The 19,110-nt window shown below is 62.9% G+C and overlaps 1 protein-coding gene and 1 long non-coding RNA gene across 2 annotated transcripts; one reads left to right on the plus strand and one right to left on the minus strand.

The window, feature by feature from the left end:
* Window positions 1-356: 356 nt before the first annotated feature.
* LOC136793743 (uncharacterized) lies at window positions 357-3,715 on the plus strand. The gene is made up of 2 exons (XR_010839360.1): window positions 357-626; window positions 3,413-3,715. It is a non-coding gene; the product is annotated as an uncharacterized lncRNA (long non-coding RNA).
* A 6,925-nt stretch (window positions 3,716-10,640) lies between these two features.
* Window positions 10,641-14,683, minus strand: ZBTB42 (zinc finger and BTB domain containing 42). Its single transcript, XM_059058859.2, has 2 exons — window positions 14,638-14,683; window positions 10,641-14,107 (listed from the first exon to the last, which is right to left on the minus strand). The coding sequence occupies exon 2, from the start codon at window positions 14,088-14,090 to the stop codon at window positions 12,819-12,821; it is 1,272 nt and encodes a 423-aa protein (XP_058914842.1). The 5' UTR covers window positions 14,091-14,107; window positions 14,638-14,683; the 3' UTR covers window positions 10,641-12,818.
* Between the last annotated feature and the right edge of the window lie 4,427 nt (window positions 14,684-19,110).

A 19,110-nucleotide genomic window follows, 5' to 3' on the forward strand; every position in this document is an offset into this window, starting at 1 on the left:
CAGGGGGAGGGAGCGAGCATGCGCGGCCTGCGCCGGTCACTTCCGGGCGGGCTGCGGGCTGCGGGCTGCGGGCGGGGTTGACCGGTCGCTGCCTCCCGGGGCCCGCCAGGCCCCCTGCCCGCCCCACCCGCCCCGGCTGCGCCCTGCTGTTCTCATTTGGACGTGTCAGGGCGGCGCCGCCCGCCTTTCGTCGCCACCCGTCTGGCTGCAGGGTCAACTCGGGGAGGGGGGCGTGGGGAGTTGTCCCCTCTCGAACCTCCGCAGGTGGCATCAGAGGACAGGCAGGTCGTTCGTAATAGAGAGTGAGCAGGCAGCGGGTAACGGGGGACTTGGGGGGCGAGAAGGAACGAGGCCCTCGAACCCCAGGCCCCAGCCCCCGGACCCCGGATCCCAGACCCTGGACCCCAGACCCCGGGTCCCGAATCCCAGTCCTCGGACCCTGGATCCCAGACCGCGGACCCCAGCCCCCACCCCGGCCACCCCGTGAGCTGCTGCTAGGACAGCCATCCCCCCGCCAGAAAAAAACCCAGCCCGGCAGGAAAGCACCCAGCACGCTTGGGACCTGGGCCTGGGCTGTGACGCCAGGCCTCAGAGAGGAAAGACTCCGGACGATGCTGGGAAATGAGGTCAGAGGGAGGGCAGGGGCTGGGTCACTCGGGGAGGAAGGAGATAGAATGTCTTTGCCAGTGCGATGAGGAACCAGCGGGGGATTCTAAGCCACGGTGTGTTGGGGGGGGATTGTGTGGAGGATGTTTGCGTTTGGAGTAGGGTGTTAGCAGTGGAGGAGAGAGATTGGACCTCTGTTCTGCGGACAGGCTTCAGAACTCGCTGTGGGCCGGGGGGAGTGAGGCAGAGGAGGGACCCAGGGGTGACATCCAGGCTCTCAGCCTGAACAGCTGGCTCGCTGATGCCCTCATTTACCGAATGGGGGAAGCCGGGTGAAGAGTGGGTTTGTGGGGGGAAGTCCAGGTTTCACTGTGTGTTCCTGGAAGGCGCTCAGGAGTTGTGTGGGTGTTGCATATGTGACAGGGCTCAGAGGGGAGCTCGTGACAGGCAGCGTCAGTTTAGGAGGCCCCAGCAAGACATGGCATCCCGCAGGATGGGAAAGGATGAGATTCCCTAGGGAGGGGGCACTAACGGGGGCAGGGCAGGGGTGGTGCCTGGGAGGGCTGCTGAGGAGAGCCAGCACGTGCAGAGAGGGGATGGGGTGGAGAGCAGCCAGGGAGGTAGAAAGAAAACTGGGAGATGCCGGGGAGGAGGGTTTGAGGGGGATGGTCAGCTGAGTCACATGCTGCCGAGAAGTTGGTACAGAGCACAATGGCAGCAGGGCGTCTGACTTGGTGACCTGGAGTTTTCGGTGGTGCGTTGGGAGAGAAGCTGTTTGGAGAGGATTACATTATAAATAGCAGCTCTTCTCCTCGAACTAGATGAGCTGACTTGAGAGTTCAGTGGAAGATGAACCGGCAAAAATAGCCCCCTCCCCCCAAAGAACAGAAAAAAAGAGAAATTGGAGCTGCTCGCCCCGCCAATATCAGAACACGTGACGAGGCCCATTCAGTCCAGCCCCGGGGCTCGGCTGCGGGGACTGTGGGAGAGCAGCGGGAGGGGACAGCCCTGGACGCACGTGGGCATTTGTGGAGGGGCCGCTCTCCAGCCCGCGAAGGGGCAGGTGGGCACTGTAGTGAAGTGTTGGCTCATGTGAAGAGTGAGAAAGTTAGACGCTCAGCTTGAGCATGTACCAGTTAAAACGAAAATGTCGATCAAAGATATAAAGGTAAAAGAAGTGAAACCGTAAAAATGCTATAGAAAGGACTGGGTGAATTCCTTAGCCTTGGAGTAGAAATGCCTGTGGGAAAGTGGGCAGAGGGTCTGAGCGCAGGAAAGCAGCGAACCTCACATGTAACAAGAGAAATGCAAATAAAATGAGTCCGAGAGGCTGTTTTTCACCTATCAGATAGTTTTAAATCCCAAAGTTTGATACCACACTGGGCTGGCAAGGTGGTAGGGAAGCAGGTGCAGGGGGTGAAGGTAGGTGCGACCTCCGCGGAGGCAGTTGGGCCCCTGATGGGATCATAGGTGCTTTTACCCACTGGGAATGTACTCCGAATACCCCCTGTGGGGAAGGATGCACGATCAAGATTATTAGCCTAGCCGAAGCACTGCTTATAACAGCGAAAGCTTGGAGACCACCCAGGTGTCCATCTCTAGGAGACCGAATAATACAATAGTACAGCCCCACCAGGGGGCACCGAGCAGCCACTGACAAATAAAAGGGTCAAGGAAATTTTTATGTGCTGACGTGGGAAGGTCTCTATGGTCTTTTTTTAAGTGAGAAAAGAAAAAAAAAAAAAGCAACGTGCAGAACAGCATACATAGTAGGCCACTTTTGGGGGGTGCTAATGGGGGGAAGGAATATTTGCCTGTATTTACAAAAAGAAACAATGGAGAACACGCAAGAAGTGAATAATGGTGGTAACGCGAAGATGGAGGTGTACAGAGCGGGCAGGGAACATATAAGTCAGAGGGGGCATTCAGTGTGTGTCTTTTAATGACAAAGAATAAAGATTAGAGCATAATACTTAGGGAAAAAAAGAAATAGAAGGTACACAGAGCTAACCAGTCATGTGACAAATCTCACTGGGAACAGCAGAAAAGTGCAAGGAGATGGGGGATAAAGGAAGATGTTTTCATTTTAATTAACATTCGATCTGGGAACTAATGATTGGTAACATGATTCAAAATTTAAAAAGGTCCCCCGCTTCCCACACTAGCCACCAATTTCCCTCCCCATAAGTGACCAAAATATCCAGCTTAGCTATTTCTTTAGTGTTTTTCCAGAGAGATTTTATACCTATGTGAATTACGTTCATGTGCATAGAATGTGCCCTGTTTTCACACGGGGAGGCTGGCACACCACCACGCCCGGCACTTCCTAGCTTCACAGCGTGAAGATCACCCTGCCCCCCACAGGGCACCTCCACTTCCACAGCTGTAGAGTGTTCCATTCAATGTGTCGACTGTGGTGTCACTTAGCCGGTCCCCTGCCCCTGGACATTTCAGCCTTTTCCAGTGTTGTGCTACATCGAACAATGCTCTGATAAATACTCTTATACATAAGTCGTTGGGCACATATGTGAGCTTATCTGTAGGACAGCTTCCTAAAACGTCTGGGTCCAAGCATTCATTGCCATCGTGACGTGGACAGCAGTTGTCAAGTCGCCCTCCACGGCGGACATGTGCCAGCCTGCACCCTGCCCGTCAGGCCCACAGCCTCCCCAAGAAAGGGTGGTACCAGGCTGTTATCTTCGGCAGGCGGCTGCAAAATGTATCTATGTATTTTCTTTACTCTGAACATGTATTACGGGGGGCTTCCCTGGTGGCGCAGTGGTTAAGAATCCGCCTGCCAATGCAGGGGACACAGTTTCGAGCCCTGGTCCAGGAGGATCCCAAATGCCGCGGAGCAACGAAGCCCGTGCGCCACAACTAGTGAGCCTGCGCTCTAGAGCCTGCGAGCCACAACTACTGAGCCCGTGCGCCACAACTACTGAAGCCCGCACGCCTAGAGCCCGTGCCCCACAAGAGAAGCCACCGCAAGGAGAAGCCCGTGCACCGCAATGAAGAGTAGCCGCCGCTCGCCGCAACTGCAGAAAGCCCGCGCGCAGCATCGAAGACCCAAAGCAGCCAAAAATAAAATAAATAAAACTTTAAAAAATAAACGTATTACGGAAAGTTTCAAACACACAAGTGTCTTTTCAGCACAATAAACTCCCTGTACCCGTCCACCAGTTTCAGCGAGCGCCCTCTTTCAGCCATTCTAGTTGTGTCTAGACCTTCACCTGCTCTTGTCCTCCTGCAGCTCTTTTAGTCTTGACAGTACATGCGTTGAAATGCACAAAGCTTAATTGTAACTCTTTTTTTTTTTTTTTTTTTGCGCAGGCGCAGCGGCCATGGCTCACGGGCCCAGCCGCTCCGCGGCACGTGGGATCCTCCCGGACCGGGGCACGAACCCGCGTCCCCTGCATCGGCAGGCGGGCTCCCAACCACTGCGCCACCAGGGAAGCCCAACTGTAACTCTTGACAAACGCTACACCTGCACAGCACACCCCCAATACGCTCTAGAAGTGTCTGTCACCCCAGAAGGTCGCCTACATCCTGCCCGGTCAGTCCTGCCCCTCCGCCCAGACCCCCTTGGACAGCTCTTCCTGCCCTCAAGCTTCCTGGCGTCAGTGTGCGTGGCCGGCCGCCTTCTCCCCTCCGAACGGTGACGATCGCCCACATTGTGCCTTACTTGCTGGTCCCCTTCGGGTCCGTTCCATGCCGTGGTGTGTGTGCTACCAGCACATTCACAGACGTCTGGGCTGTTTCTAGTTTCCAGGTAACAGGGAAAAGCCGCTGTGAACATTGGAGTCGGGTCCCTTTGTGCTCACGGGTGTCAGTTCTCCTGGGCTGCGCCTGGAGTGGGGCTGACCTTGGTGAGAAACGCGATCCCTTTTGCGCGCAGTGTGCGAGCGTTCCGGTGGCCCCAAGTCCCCGCCCGTGCTCGGTGGTGTCAGTCGTTGAGTTTCAGGATGGGCGTGTGGTGACGGCTCGCTGTGCTTTTATTTCACACTCTTCCACGTGCCTCTCAGCCATTTATGTGTGTGACTTCCCTGGGGTCGTGTCTCTAGACCCTGCGGCCACAAGCGCACACGTCTGGCTGGTTGCAGCTTCTGTTTTTCAAGGATGGGCTCCTGTCCAGCTTCTGCCTGCTTCACTCGCTCTCCAGTGCCTTCAAAGTGTTATTTAAAACATATATTTTTGTCCAGCATTCCTGACTGTCGTCTGTGGGGGTGGGCGGAAGTCCTGCCGGCATCGCAGACGCTGTGAGGTTCATTTGCACGCCTCTCTGTTATGATACCGTTGTGAAGGAGGCCAGGCAGATCCATTGGCCTGCTTTTCCGTGGACTCCACAGCGAAGGGAATGTTTACAGCCGTCCAGGTTCTGGTTTTGCCCAGGAGTTTGACAGAAAAAGAGGGCCAGTGACTCAAGGTCTGGGTGGGGGGGGGGGTGAGTCAAGAGGGGGGCAGGGCGGGAGGCGTGGTGAGAAGATGGCAAGGTCGGTGGGTTCACAACCACGAGGCCAAAGGATTATCACTGAGAAGCTTGATCAGGTCCACGGGGAGCGAGGGAGTCTGAAGTTCAGATCCCAGAGCAGGTGCCGTTGCTGTTGGTGACGGAGCCAGGAGTGGGGCTGAGGGGGGATTGCACAGGCCTGCAGGGCGGGCACTGCCTTTGCCGCACGGGGTTGAATCTCGGAGGCCTTGGCAACTGGAGGGGGAGATGGCGGAGGGGAGACAGGCCGAGGGCCCAGAGGGACGAGGAAGGGAGGGGCTTCACCTGGACGGCATGAGCCTCCAGAGGGCTGGGGTCTTGCGAAGGGCGATGGGGACACATGTGCTTCCCCTCCTGGCCCGGCTGCTGGGGGCTGATGGGAGGAAAGGCTCGCCCGTGCCCCCTGAAGGAAAGCAGAGTCTGTGCGGGACGCTCAGGTGGGACCAGGCGAGGGGCCGCCCTGGGGAGGAGGCGTCTGCCCTGCGATGGAACCAGGGTGATGGTGGCCCCTGTAGGGGGCGCGGGCAGGATGGTGTCAGGCCTGCAGCCTCCCGAGGAGGACCATGTCCCCAGAGCTGCGGCTCTGAGTGCCAGGTGGCCCACAGCCCATGGGCTGGAGGGCAAGACTGGAAATATCAACAAACGTCACCGACAAAAAAGCCGCAGCGGCTCATCTGGATCTGGGCAGAGCCAGGCTGGGATCTGGGCCTCCCGGCTCGTAGGCCAGGGTCCTCCGGCCTCCATGCCCTCCTGAAACACCAAAGGTGCGGGTTGGACTTTGTCCCCCAACTTCACATGTTGAAGCCCTGACCCCCAGGACCTCGGAACGTAACTGCATTTGGAGATGGGGTCTTTACAAAGGGAATCAAGTTAAACTGGGGTCACTAGGGTGGGCCCTAAGCCAGTCTGACTCACGACCTTATAAGAGGAGGAGATGAGGTCAGAGACACTCACAGAGGGACGACCACGTAAGGACACGGGAGGAGACGGCGTCTTCATGGCACGGAGACAGGCCTCAGGAGAAGCGAGCCCTGCACCTCCTGGATCTGGGATTCCAGCCCCCAGGGTGTCAGACAGTGATGTCGGTTGTCTAAGCCCCTGCCTGTGATGCCGTGTGATGGCAGCCCTAGCAAACTAGTACCACCAGTGAAGGAACCAATGACCAGCTGTGATGTTATGATTTATAATAAGAAATACAGGGAATTCCCTGGCGGTCCAGTGGTTAGGACTCTGCACTTTCACTGCCGAGGGCCCGGGGTTCAATCCCTGGTCGGGGAACTAAGATCCCGCAAGCCGCACAGCGAGCGCAGCCAGAAAAAAAAGAAACAGAAATACTTTTTGGTCTTCGTCCCTGTTTCTGGCAGAGCTCCTAAGACGCTCGGCATTTCCTAAGTGAAGAGAGCGGTCAAGGTGTCTTCTGCTGTGTGAACGAGGTGGCTTTGGAAGCACCTGAGGGTGGGGACTGGTTGCCAGAGGAACCAATCACGTGATGACAGGGCTGGAACTGTCAGTCCCCCCCCCACCCCCCCCATCCCTGACCTCTGGGGAGGGGAGAGGGGCTGGAGGTGGAATCAACCATCAATGGCCAGGGACTTCCCTGGTGGCGCAGTGGGTGAGACTCTACGCTCCCCGTGCAGGGGGCTCGGGTTAGATCCCCGGTCAGAGAATTAGATCCCGCATGCAAGCCACAACTAAGGAGCCTGCGAGCCGCAACTAAGACCCGGTGCAACCAAATAAATAAATATAAAAAAAAAATCAATGGCCAATGTTTTAATCAATCACGCCCATGCATGAGGCCTCCATGATACCCCAAAAGGACGAGGTTCGGAGGGCTTCCTGCTTCCTGGCTGGTGAGCCTGTGGGGAATCGGGGAGAGTGGCTCATTCAGGGGGAGCCTGGAAGTTCACACCTTTCCCCACACCTCGCCCCGGCACCTCTTCCATATGGCTCTGCCTGAGTTATATCCTTTTATAATAAACCAGTGAGCTAGTAAGTGCTGTGTGCTCTGTGCTGTTTTCCCGAGTTCTGGAGGCACCCTAGCAAATTAATCAAACCCAACGCGGGGTCATGGGAGCCTCTGATCTATAGCCCAAGGGTTAGAAGCACAGGTGACAACCTGGCATCTCAACTGGGTGGGCAGTCTTGTAGGACTGAACCCTTTACTGTGGGATCCGAGCTTTATCTGGATACATAGTGTCGGAATGGAGTTGAACTGTAGGACACCCAGCTGGCGTTAGAGAATTGCTTGCTGGAGGGGTGCGAACGCCCCCCTCCCCAACACACACGCACACACACACACGCGCACACACAGGCACACACGCACACACAGGCACACGCACGCACACACGCACACGCACACACACACGCACACGCACGCACACGCGTGCACACAGGCGCACACACACGCACGCACACGCACACACACAGGCATGCACACGCACACACACAGGCGCACACACAGGCACACAGAGGCACACGCGCGCACACACACAGAGGCACACGCACGCACACGCACACACACAGGCACACAGCACACAGAGGCACACGCACGCACGCGCACGCACACGCACAGACGCAGGCACGCACAGACGCAGGCACGCACACGCACACACGCACACGCACACACGCAGGCACGCACACACGCAGGCACGCACACAGGCACACAGAATGGAACTGGCTCCAGAACCTAACTTTCAAGGCCTCAGCTGTCTGCTCAAGGAGGCAAGGGAACAGGTTTCTCTTTACACAGGTTTCTGTTCAAATTGGTGAAAACAAACCCATCTGGGTCCAACTCAGGGAGGCGAGGCCTCCTGCCCCCGGATTTTGCGAGATCCCTCAGGTCACTGACTTCTCCGCGGGGCTACCCGCTAGCCTGGCCGGAGCCGGGCTCCGGGGGCCTGGACACTGTCAGCCCACCCGGTTTCCTCTCTGAACAGCCCCTGCCCTCCTGCCAGCCGTCCTGGACTCCCCGGTCCACGGCCGCCCCCCTCCAGAGCCCTCCGGGGGCCGGACGGGGACAGCTGCGGGGGGAGCACGCGGGGTGGCCCAGGAGGCCCGGGGCCCGACGGTGACGCTCCTCCATCTGCCCTCCCGTCACACACGACCTGGCACGGCGAGCACTGCAGGGACTGGCTTGCCTGCTCCGTGGGGCGCTGTGGCCAAGCCCTCCGCCCTCCGCCCTGGGTGGCATCGTCAGCAGCAGCACTGCCCGTGTGCCCGCTGGGCGGTGCCCCAGGCTCCCCTCAGCAGCTGTCTGCCACACCACGGTGCCTGTTCTACAGGTGAGGACATGGAGGTGGGGGAGAGGAAGGGACCTGGGGACAGGGACCGAGGGGGGCTTCTCTCCGTGCCGGCATCGGGGGGGCCAGGTGGCCTGCGTGGGGTGGGGAGGCACAGACACCTTCCTTTCTGAGGGGGGGGGGGAGGTGGGGGAGGGGAGGGGGAGGGAACTGAGAAGGTCCTGGAACTTGTGGGTGCAGGAAGCGGGGCGCAGATGCTGCAGCACCGCTGGGAGGACGTCACCGTCTCTGCCACTTCTCGGCTTGTAGACATCGAGCGCCGGGCCCTCAGCTCGGAAACTGGCCTAGATGAGGGCTCCGTTTCCGTGGGGACCCGCCATAAAGGCAGTGGTGGAGGTGACCGTGGGCGTGGGGGAAGAGGGGGAGGGGACGTATAGTGACCCTGACAATGACAGTGGCCGTGCAGGGTCGGGCGTTGAGGAAGGAGCCGTGCGGCTGAGGGGGGAAGAGGAGAGCCAGGGGACCAGCAGAAGCTGGCAGGCAGGGCCGGAGGCGCGTCCGAAGTCCGTGCGTCTGTCCTCAGGTGTGTGAGGAGGCACCTCCCTCAGCAGCGGGGATGGACCCAGGGAGGGGCGAGGCCACGGGTGGGGGGAGTGGGCAGCTGGCTGAGCCCCCGGCGCGGGATGGAGGAAACCTGAGGCTGGCCAGAGCTGCCCTGGCCTCTCCTGCCTCAAAGCCGGGGGCTTCCCGGGGGCGCCCCGGCCGTCGCAGCCCTGCGCCCGCTCGCACACGACCCCTCGCTCTGCGGCCCCTGCAGCGGCGGCCCTCGGCCCGGAGCACCCATCTCCGCGTCCACCTGGGGCGCCCTGAGCGCTCGCCGTGCCCGGGGGCCTTGGGGAGCCCCCCTGCCCCAGAGTCCGAGCCTCCGCACTCTCCGTGGGCTCCTCTGTGCCGCCCCGGGCGCCGCCGGCCAAGGGGGGCCGCGTCCAGAACGCCAGCGGTCCCGAAGTTTGTGCAAAGAGGGCCCGGCTTCGGGGCTGCATCCACAAGCCGCCCAGGGGCCAGGCAGGGCGACAGCTTCGGGCCGGGCGTGTCAGTGCGCAGGGCGAGAACGCGGCTGCGGCTGCGGGTCCCAGAAGCCCCTCCCCAGTCAGCTCTGCCCCCAGGCACCTTCTGACCGCCCCCTTCCCCTGCCCGGCTGGCACGGCCACAGCCTTCTCCGGGCTCTGAGAAGGCCCTGGGCTGAGTCACTGGCCCGGCTGGGAACATGACAGGGCCTCCCCGCGGGGCCGTGGCGCAGGTCCAGGAGGAAGGCTCCGTGGGGGCCGGGCTGGGCAAGGGAGGGAAGGTGCCAAGGCGCAGCCTCCCAGAAGCAAGGCCTTGCACTTGGGGTCGGGACTGGGGAGGCCTTGAAGCTTGGCCCAAGAACCGGCAGCCCTCCCGGCACCAGTTCAGCTCGGGGCAACTTCTGGGGACCACTAGGCAAGCAGGTCCCCCCGGCCTGCCCTTGGGGTCTGTCTCAGCTCTTCCCGGAGGGTGTCTGGCCAGGACTAGGCTTGGGACGCACATAAGGCCGTCTACCCATCTGTCCCGGGGAAGGCGCAGCTCCCAGGAGGCTCAGCGAAGCACCAGCCTCACGCCCCTCCGTGAAGCAGCGGGGTCGGAGGGGGGGGACCTGGACCCCAGCTTGGCTGGCTCAGGGATCCTGGAACCACCAAAGGGCCAGGCCCGCCCAGCCACCCAGCCGGCCTGACCCCCCGGCCCTCTAGACATCAAGCTGGGCTCCACGGGGCGGGGATGGGGGCAGCCTGCCCACCTCTTGTGGGGGCCCAGCCCGCCCAGAGGGAGGTAGGCGAGGGGGACAAATGAGGTGTGGAGGGAGGGGAGAGGGCACAGGGTGGGCTTGGGGAGGGGAGGGGTGGGGAGAGGGCAGGGGAGCTGCCTCTGGATGCGGCGGGACAGGAAGACCCAGAACCACAGGACTGGGAGCCTCAGATCTGAGTCCCAGGGCGTGTGGGTGCTCAGAAGGCACCCCAAGCGAGGTGCCACGAGGCCTCTCACCAGGTCCCAACCTGCATCCTGCTCCCTGGGATTCCCCTCCCCCAATTCAGGGTTAACGGGGTCCAAGTCTGGGGAAAGAGTGTCTGTCACCTGTCCACGGCCCTGCCCCACTCCACCCACAAGACGCAGCAGGGGGCATCTGGGACAGGGCTCTCAGACTGCGCACCACCCACCTGGGTCCCCCACAAGACCAGCAGCGCCCCCGATTCCCACACGCGCTCCTGTCCCCAGGAATAATCACGGCCGTCTCCACCTGGGGTGGGCTTTATTACCACTGTCACTGAGACGATGATGAGAACATGGGAAGACGGCACTGATTTCCAGACCTTCACAGCAGGCGGGCACGTGCACACAAAAGCTCCCGCGGAACGCGAAGCAGCAACTGTTCTCTGGGCACCCAGAGCCGCCCCCCAGGGACAGGACAGCAGTGACAGAGGAGCCGGAGGCTGGGCCTCCCGGGAGGACCCCACGCAGCGGGCTCCACCCGAAGCGCATTTACACCCGCCTCTGCTACACGATGGCACGCGATTAGCGTCTTAAATATACTTGTGTGTGTATGTATATCTATTTTCTCTGAACCGCGTCAGCTATTAAATGTAAAACTGACCACTTCTCTGTACATTAACTTCACAGTAACTGTTTGCAAAAGACAATGAATCCAGTGTTGATAACTCAGGACAGGCTTCCTGCCCCAGGAAAATAAATTTCTTCCCCGGTGGAAACTCCTTGGGGAAAACCAGGCCCGATGCTCATCTCCCCGCTGCCTGCTGGGGTGGGCACGCGGCTGCTGGTCCGGCTCAGGCCCCGCCTTTGCTGGACACGGGTGCCCACACAGGCAGATTCTCACACACACACACACACACACACACACGGAAATCCGGTCATGAAACACATCATGCCAAGAGTGAGGTCCCACCAGCCCTTCCAGAGGTGGAGGGGGGCCAGGACAATAAGAAGCGGAGGTCCCCTTCCCCCAGCTCTCTCTCTGGTCCGCAGGCCAGTTGCCCACACACCGGGAGAGCCGAGGGCTTGCAGGGAGACGGTCCCCGCCTGTCCACCTGCTGCAAAAGCTAATGGTCTTCTCACTCCAGACCAGGCAAATGAATAAATACGACATCAAGTGTTGTCAGGGGCCGAGAAGATCATTTAAACTTGAACTCTGACCTCAGCACCACTTCCAGTCACAGCAGAAAGAGCCCATGCAGTCTGGGGGAACCAGGAACCCAGGTGGCTCTGCCACCTGGGGACTCCCAGAAGCGGGGGCAGCCCCAGCCCTGCCCACCCCCTTGGGTTCCAGCAGCGAGCCCTGCTGGGTGAGTGGGCAGGCAGGGCGAGGTGCCCCCCACCAAGCACGAATGTGGTGGCCTTTTGCGTTTTAGGAGCATCAGCCCAGAGGGCCTCCCACCCCCGCCCCTCCTCGAGAGACGGCTGCTTCCACCCAGGCCCCGCCGTAGGGAAGGGAAACGCTGCAAACATGGCTCCTGGTAAAGAGAGCAGCCTTCAGCCCCCCTGCTCAGTGGTCTGGAAATGACCAGCAGCTCCAGGGAGACCCTGAGGAGGAGGAGAAATGACCTTCAACGTCAGGCCTACCGTTGACCTGCGATACTCAAGGCGGCTAGCTGCACTCCCAGCCCCCTCAGCCCCGCCCTGGGGAGGCTCGGAGGCGCCCTGGATCCTATGCTCAGGTAGGGCGGCGGCACGGCCCATCACCCACGGGCAGCCCCCTGGCAGCCCCCGGAGGCTCCTTCTGTATCTAGAATCGTGTCCAAATCCCCGCTTTCTCTGCCTGTGATACGCTGCGGTCAGGGCCGAAAGCTCCGGAGGGCCCACCTCCCACCCCAGCGCCTGTAACTCTGGAGCCTCGCGGCGTCTGGCTGGTTCTCCTCCTGCCGTCCTCGGGCCCCCGCTGGGGCCTGCACCCCCGTCACACCAGCTGTGCCCTGCTGGCTTTCGCTGCGCCCGGGGCCTCCCCTGCAGGGGCTTCCACTGGCATCCACCAGGAGGAGCGCGTTGCATCAGAGCTCCCCGCCGGGGACTCCCACAGGCAGCATCTGTGAGCGCGCGTCCGGCACTGAGCGCGGCGCCAGGCTCACAGGTACCCCTGAGCCTGCTGGTCAGGAAAGCCCCAGGTGGAGGCTCAATGGGCCTCCTCGAGCTGGCGACACTCCTCGGGACTGGCTGAGGGGGCGGAGAGGACGACGGTGTCCGGTCAGGGCACGTCCGGGAGCAGGAGGGAGTTGGCGGAGGCGCGAGGCTGGAGAAGGGCTGTCCGTGGGGCTCCCCGTCAGCCCAAGTCTGAGGCCGCGTTCCCGGGGCAGCAGGGTTCTTTCCCCGCGGCGGGCCCAGCCTCAGGGGCTTCACCTGCTGAGCTCCGGCCCCTCACACTCCATCCGCCCCTCCCTCCACCCTCACCCCTGCAGCGAAGGTCACACGAGCAGGGACTTGACCAGGCCACAGTGGAACTTGCGGACGTGGCGGTAGAGGTCCCCCGACTGCGTGAAGCGGCGCTCGCACCAGCGGCAGGCGTGGGGTTTCTCGCGCGTGTGCACCACGGCGTGGCGGCTCAGGTTATGCGAGTACTGGAAGCTCTTGCCGCACTGCACACACGTGTAGGGCTTCTCGCCCGAGTGCGTGCGCTCGTGCCTCTTCAGCGTGTAAGTGCAGGAGAAGGTCTTCCTGCAGAGCGGGCAGGTGGGCGCTGCGCCGTCGGGTGAGAGCCGGGCGCGGCCGCCGTCCCGCTCGCGGAAGTGGGCGCTGAGGTGCAGCTGCAGCGCCTGGGCGCTGGGGAACAGCTTGCCGCACAGCGGGCAGAGGCAGAGGCGCCCGGCCGGCCGCAACACATCCTTGATCGCCCCCGGCTCTGCCTCCAGCGCCAATTCCCCACTGCCCACTTCGCTGACGGGCAGCGGCTCCAAGCCCCCGGCCCGGTGCTGGGCTGCAGGAACACAGGGTGGCTGCAGGGGGCTGTGGGGGCACCGAGGGCTTCTGCTGTCCTCTTGCTCGGACAGTGAGTCTGACTCGTCCTTCACGATCGTCTGGGCCCCTGGCTGCATCCGGCTGCAAGGGGGGGTCTGGAGGACGCAGGGTGGGCGGATTGGCTCCCGCCGCGGGCCAGGCTTCAGCGACAGGTCCAGGGCCCGGTCTGACTCTCCAGGAGCCTGCCAGGGGGGAGGCCCCAGTGCCAGTGGAGGGCGGGTGGCCTTGACCCCAGCAGGAGGGAGCCTGGCCTTCTGGGCGGCTGGACAGAGTGCAGGGGACCAGGCAGACAAGGGGCCTGGGGGCTGGCCAGGCAGCTCTGTCCCAGGGGCAGGCGTCTCCAGGGGCAGCGCGCGCTCCTTCTCCCGGAGCCTGTTCTTGCAGACCTTGACGATGTCGTACATGTGCAGGTAGCTGGCCGCGGCCAGGACGTCCTCGATGGGCAGGCTGCGCAGGTCCAGGCGGCCCTGGTACATGAAGTCCAGCAGACGGCCGAAGGCGGGCGCCGTGACGATGTCGCCGTTGAGCCGCACCGTGTCGCGGCCGCCCGCGGGCCGGTCCCTGTAGAAGAGATGGAAGTAGACGCTGCACGCGGCCAGCACGGCGCGGTGGGCCGGGAAGCGCGCGTCGCCCACCAGCACGGTGCAGTCGCACAGGAAGCCCAGCTCACGCTGCTGCCTCAGGCGGCCCAGCAGCCGCCCGCCGTGCTCCGGGAACTCCATGCCGCCGCGGTCATCACCTGGGCACAAACGGCACTCCCGTGAGCGCGCCTGGAGACGCCGCGGCCGCCGCTCGCCCCCAGTCGCCCGACCAGCCCCCGGCCCTTCCCGGGGGCGGGCGGCGCGGGGAGAGGGGCGCGGGGCTCCGCGCGCGACTGCCCGCCCGGAGCCGCCCTGGGCACCTGCCCGGAGCAGGAAAAACTCGATCGAAAGTAAACAGGAGCCTATCCGCCGCGGGGGCGGGTCCCGGGACGCGGGCGGAGGGGGCCGGAGTCGCGCGAACCTGCGCACGTCCCCGCCTGGAGTGCCCCTCCCCGCCAGGGCGCCTCTGAACTTCACTCCGGGGCGGCCGCCTGCCGCGTCCCCCGACGCCCGAGTCGCCGCGCCGCCGCCACCCCAGGCCCGCGCCCCCGCGCCGCCTCCAGCTGCTGCCCGGCCCGCCAGATGCAGCCGCCGCCGCCGCCGCGGGCCCCATTTATGGCAGCGCGGCCGCGGGGAGCGGGCCGGCGGGCGGGGCGGGCAGAGCCGGGCGCCCGCCCCCTGCGCTCACCTCCGCCGCCCCGAGCTCCTCTCCGGCCGCTGCCCGCGCCGCACGCCCTCCCCGGTGCCGCCCCGGCGCGCGCGGAGCTGCGGGCAGCGCGCCCCGGCGGGGAGGGCGCGGGGACGGGGAGGGCGCCGGGCGGGGCGCGCTCTAACTTGGCTGGCCGGGCAGCACCCGCCGCTCGCCCCGCCCCGGAGAGAGCGAAACTCGGGGCGGGGGCTGGAGGGGGCGGGCCGAGGCGACTTCCCGGAGCGGCGGAACCGCTGAGGTCACCCACGCCGCCCCTTCCCTGTCCGCCCCGCCCGGCCGGGCCCGGCGCGCCGCCATCTGGGGCGCTGGGGTGGGAGGGGACGCGGGGCGCGGCGCGTGGGGGGGGCTCTCTCGCGATACTTGCCGTCTCGTCCTCAGGGTACCCCCCCCCATGGGGTCCCAACTGCGCCCGTCTGTTAAGGGACCCCTTCCGAGGAACAGCTCCTCTCCCAGCCAGCGCTGGAGCAAGTCACCCGAAGGCACAGCCGGGACACAGCCTCCTGCCACCTCGCGGGGCGCCTGCCCTGGGATGGAGGAGGGGGAGTGGGGGGTCGTAAATATGGAAAAGATGACACCCCTTTTTCGTTGAAAGCCTCGTTTTGAATTCAAGTTGATTTAGCTGGGACCCTCTTCCAAACACTCAGCTGGGTTCTCGACCTTGGAGTCTTGAACAGAGAATTCTCATCTTGTCAGCCCACCTAGCAAAGCCTCTGCCGGGAGCCAGGCGCTGAGTGGTGTATTGGGAAAGCACTTGGGGGGGGGCTGGGCATGTCCCAGAAGACGTGATGGGGGTGAGGGGACCATCGCGGTGATGGAGAGAGAGCGGGATGTGCACCCGGAGCCCAGAGCCAGCGGGAAAGCATTCAGGGAGAGGAGACACCTTGGAGGGGCTGGGTTGGCGTCCCCCGGGCTTGGTGACTCAGGTGCAAGGGCACCGTGAAGATGTGAGGGGACGCGCAGGTCTGCTGCGTGAAGGAAAGAGCCCAGAAGAATAGAAACGATTTTGCAGAGGTTGGGGCCCCTGGGATGGGGTGTCCTGTTGGTGGGAGTCTTTTCCCAGCCACCCTGGGCAGAGCAGGATTGAGGCACTGTGGGCCATTGCTCAGCTCTTGACAACGATCCAGTTAGTCAGGCGCTCTGATTATGACGCCTGTTTAGCTGGAGGTTCGCTAAGGTGCGCAGTAAGTTGTTGAACCAGGATTCAGATCTGGCAGTGGCCTCAATTCTCAACCTGCATAGCCCAGCAGCCCGGGAGTAGTAGAAAGGAGGCCTTGACCAGAAGTGGGGGTGGTGTTGGGGGAGGGGCTGGATTGCAAGAGCTGGGACCCCACCAGCCAGGTATACCAAGGCAGAGGAAGCAGCAGGAGGTGTGGGGAGCCCTCCAGCCATGCTCCTGGAAGGCTGGAACCCCTGGGAGGAGGGGGTTCCTGGCTGTGAGATGGGGTGGGAGCCCCCGGGGATCCTATTCAAACCCTGGTGGGTTGGGGGCCTGAGGAGTGGCCAGAGGCCCCAGGGCCCACCGCAGTTAGGACCTAAAGTCTGAGGGAAGGAAAGCCACATTCTTATACTAAAATACTATTCCTTATCTATCTGAAACTCAAATGTGACCAGACAGCTTGCAGTGTTATTTCCTGTATTTGGCAGTCTCAGCTTGGAACCCTGGGCTCACACTGCGCTCAGAGCCACAGAGACTGCACTGGCTCCCATGGCCCAGGCGCTCTGGGGGTCCCTTCCTGAGGAGGGCCAACCTCCTCCTCCACACCCATGCCCCCCTACCCCAGCGGGGGGAGCTGATTTCAAGCCAGCTCAGAGTGAACCCGGAGGGGACTGCCTCCTGGGGTCTTGCCTGCATCAGAGCCCTGCCCCTGCCCCCTCCCAACCTTGGGCATGACCCTTAACCTCTTCAAACCTTGATATTCTCATCTGCAGAATGGGTAGATTAACTGTGGGGTCTGGCACACAGCAAGACCCCAGGCCCTTTCATGGCCAGTCCTCAGGTTCCACACGTTTCTCCCCAGAGAGCCCTTCCCGGCTCCTCCCCAGTCCTGTCGCTGCGCCAGCAGCACCCCCTGGGAGTGGTCCTTCCCGATCACCCCCGCTCAGGTCCCCCCAAACCCACAATCTTCTCTGTGGCCTTATAGCCTTCTCCAGAGTGCTCCCCATGTCATGTGACCTTGCCACCCCCCACTCCCCGCTGTATCCTTGCTGCTAAGAAGTTGGCGTGGCACAAAGTGCGGGTGCAGTTGTGTCTCTTGAGTGAAAGCAGGGCAGAGGCATCTGTGCGGGATGTCCACGGGTGCCACCAACCTAATCCTGACTGCTCCGTCGCGCCCACCTGCCCAGCTCCGGCGCACAGCTCCCCAGCCAGGCTAGGAGTGAGGCCCTGGGGCGGGCAGAGTGTCCTGGACTGCCCTGCCTGGCTGCTGGGACAGAGGACTCCTTGGGGCCCTGACAGAGGTTGTGGGGCATGGGAGGGATCGAAGCAGCAGCAGGGGACGCTGCCAGCAAGAGGCTGGGGTTGTGCTGGGTAGGGATGGCTAAAGGAGGAGAAAGCTCACTGGGAGGAGGGGATGGGGGAGAGAGGCCCCTGCATTTTTCTGGTCGGAAGTTCTTAAGTCTTCCTGGAGTTAAGTCTTCCTTAAGGCCCAGGAGGGGCCATCCCAGGCAGCCCCGAGATGGCACTTGGCAGCTAGCAGCCCCTTGGCCCCCAGATTCCCCTCTTTGGCCTGGTACGGTCTCGGGTACAAGGATGACAGGAGGCTGTCGCAGTGGTGGGGGCAGAGCTTCCCTGAACGCAGCCAGCCAGGCGGCCATCTGGCCCGGGAGCTGCCTGGAGGCCCCGCCCTGCAGCTGCTGCCGAGACTAGGCAGCCCGGGGCTCAGGCCCCTGAGTCCTGCCCGATGGCTGGCAGCTGCGGAAGGTGACAGGGCCTGAGGACCCTGTGCTTTAGGAGGGGGCAGGTGGCCTTCCTCCCCAGGGGCCGGTGCAGCAGTTTTTGTTGCAAACATCTGTCTAAGGGGCTCCTCCGCGGCCTGAGCCTCAGCCAGGGTGGCCGGTGGGTCTGGGTCCCGTCCTTGACGTTCTGTCTGGGGGGGCAGGCAGGAGGTGTTCTAGAGAGGGACTACGCTTTCCCTCCGGAGGCCAGAGGAGGGCACTGGCCCCGTCCGAAGAGATGCCCGAGCCATAGGGCAGGCTCACGTAGGCGCTGCACGGGATGGGGTGTGGGGCTCACTGCAGGTCACGGGCCCTCGGTGGGCGCACCAGGCAGGGAGCCCTCCTGGAGATGGGCCAGCGGTGAGGAAGCCTCAAGGTTTTGGACCACCGTGATGACACCTCTGGCCAAGATGCTGTCTTCAAATGGCCAGCAGGCCCAAGGACAGCCTGGGGAGTCACCACGTTATCCACGAGAGGGCGCCCTCCCGGGCCCCCAGTGGCCCTTGAGGCCACCGGGCCTCCTTTGCCTTCTCAGCGTTGCCAGCGCAGGATGGGGGGTGGGGTGGGTGCGGAAACGGCTCCTGGGAGAACGAACGGTGGGTGGGTGGGATGGTCCCAGGAGGGCGTGAGCGACGGCCAGGTGCCCCAGCAGCGCGGGCCAGTTGGGCCTCTCCCCTGGCCCCTGGAGTCGGGGCCGGGGGTGCATGTTCACAGCCACGCAGCTGGCTGGGGGGGGAGGGCCGGGTACCAAGGGGAGAGGCCCAGAACCGGGTGTCCTCTCCCGGAGGAGTGAGGGTCCCCCTGAGCGGGGGGGGCAGACCTTCCCTCAGGAGCGTCCTCCTCTCGGTCAGTCCCAGGAGGAAGGGACGGGGCCCCCGTTTCAGCTGCGGATGCTGTCCTGGGTGCTCAGCTTCTTCTACCTCTGACCCAGATGAAGCGTCTATACCCCCCAAGCTGAACTCTGACCCTGGATGAGGAACAAAACTGTCCTCCTCCCCCCAAATACATACCAACCCCAGAAAAGCAGCCCACAAGCCTTCCTTTTACAAAAGGCTTACCATCAACTTGGAGGCCTCGGGGTTGGGGGGAGGGGCAGCTGTTGGAGAAGCTGGCCATGCACAGGGCCCAGGGAGGGGTCGGGGTGGGGAGTTGTCTGCAGTGTCCTGCTGGCCCCTTAGCTGTCCCCCAGTGGACTGTGAGTGCCTGGGGCCCAATCAGACATTAGGGAGGGTCCCGGGCCGCCTCAGCTGTGACAGCTCTCCTCTGGAGTCTGCCCCCGCCAGCACCCCCTCTGGGTGTCTGTGCCCGACTCAGGTCGGTCACTCCAGGCCAGGCGTGCTCGATGAAGCGGTGCCAGTTGGACGCCCCTCCACTGGTCCCTGTGGCTCTCTTCTCCCTCTGTCACCACATGAAGTCCCCGGCCACTTTTGTAGCTGCCAGGTGTCAGTATTTTCCTTCTGGGGAAGGGGAGCTCCTGGCAGACCCCAACCAGGGAGCAGGGCTCGCGCTGCCGGTCAC

The sequence above is a fragment of the Kogia breviceps genome, chromosome 3 (genome assembly GCF_026419965.1).
Source record: "Kogia breviceps isolate mKogBre1 chromosome 3, mKogBre1 haplotype 1, whole genome shotgun sequence".
In the NCBI taxonomy this organism is placed as follows: Eukaryota; Metazoa; Chordata; class Mammalia; order Artiodactyla; family Physeteridae; genus Kogia; species Kogia breviceps.

Excerpts from the sequence above, each read along its gene's own strand:
- ZBTB42 (XM_059058859.2), bottom strand. The coding sequence starts at position 14,090 with ATGGAGTTCCCGGAGCACGGCGGGCGGCTGCTGGGCCGCCTGAGGCAG.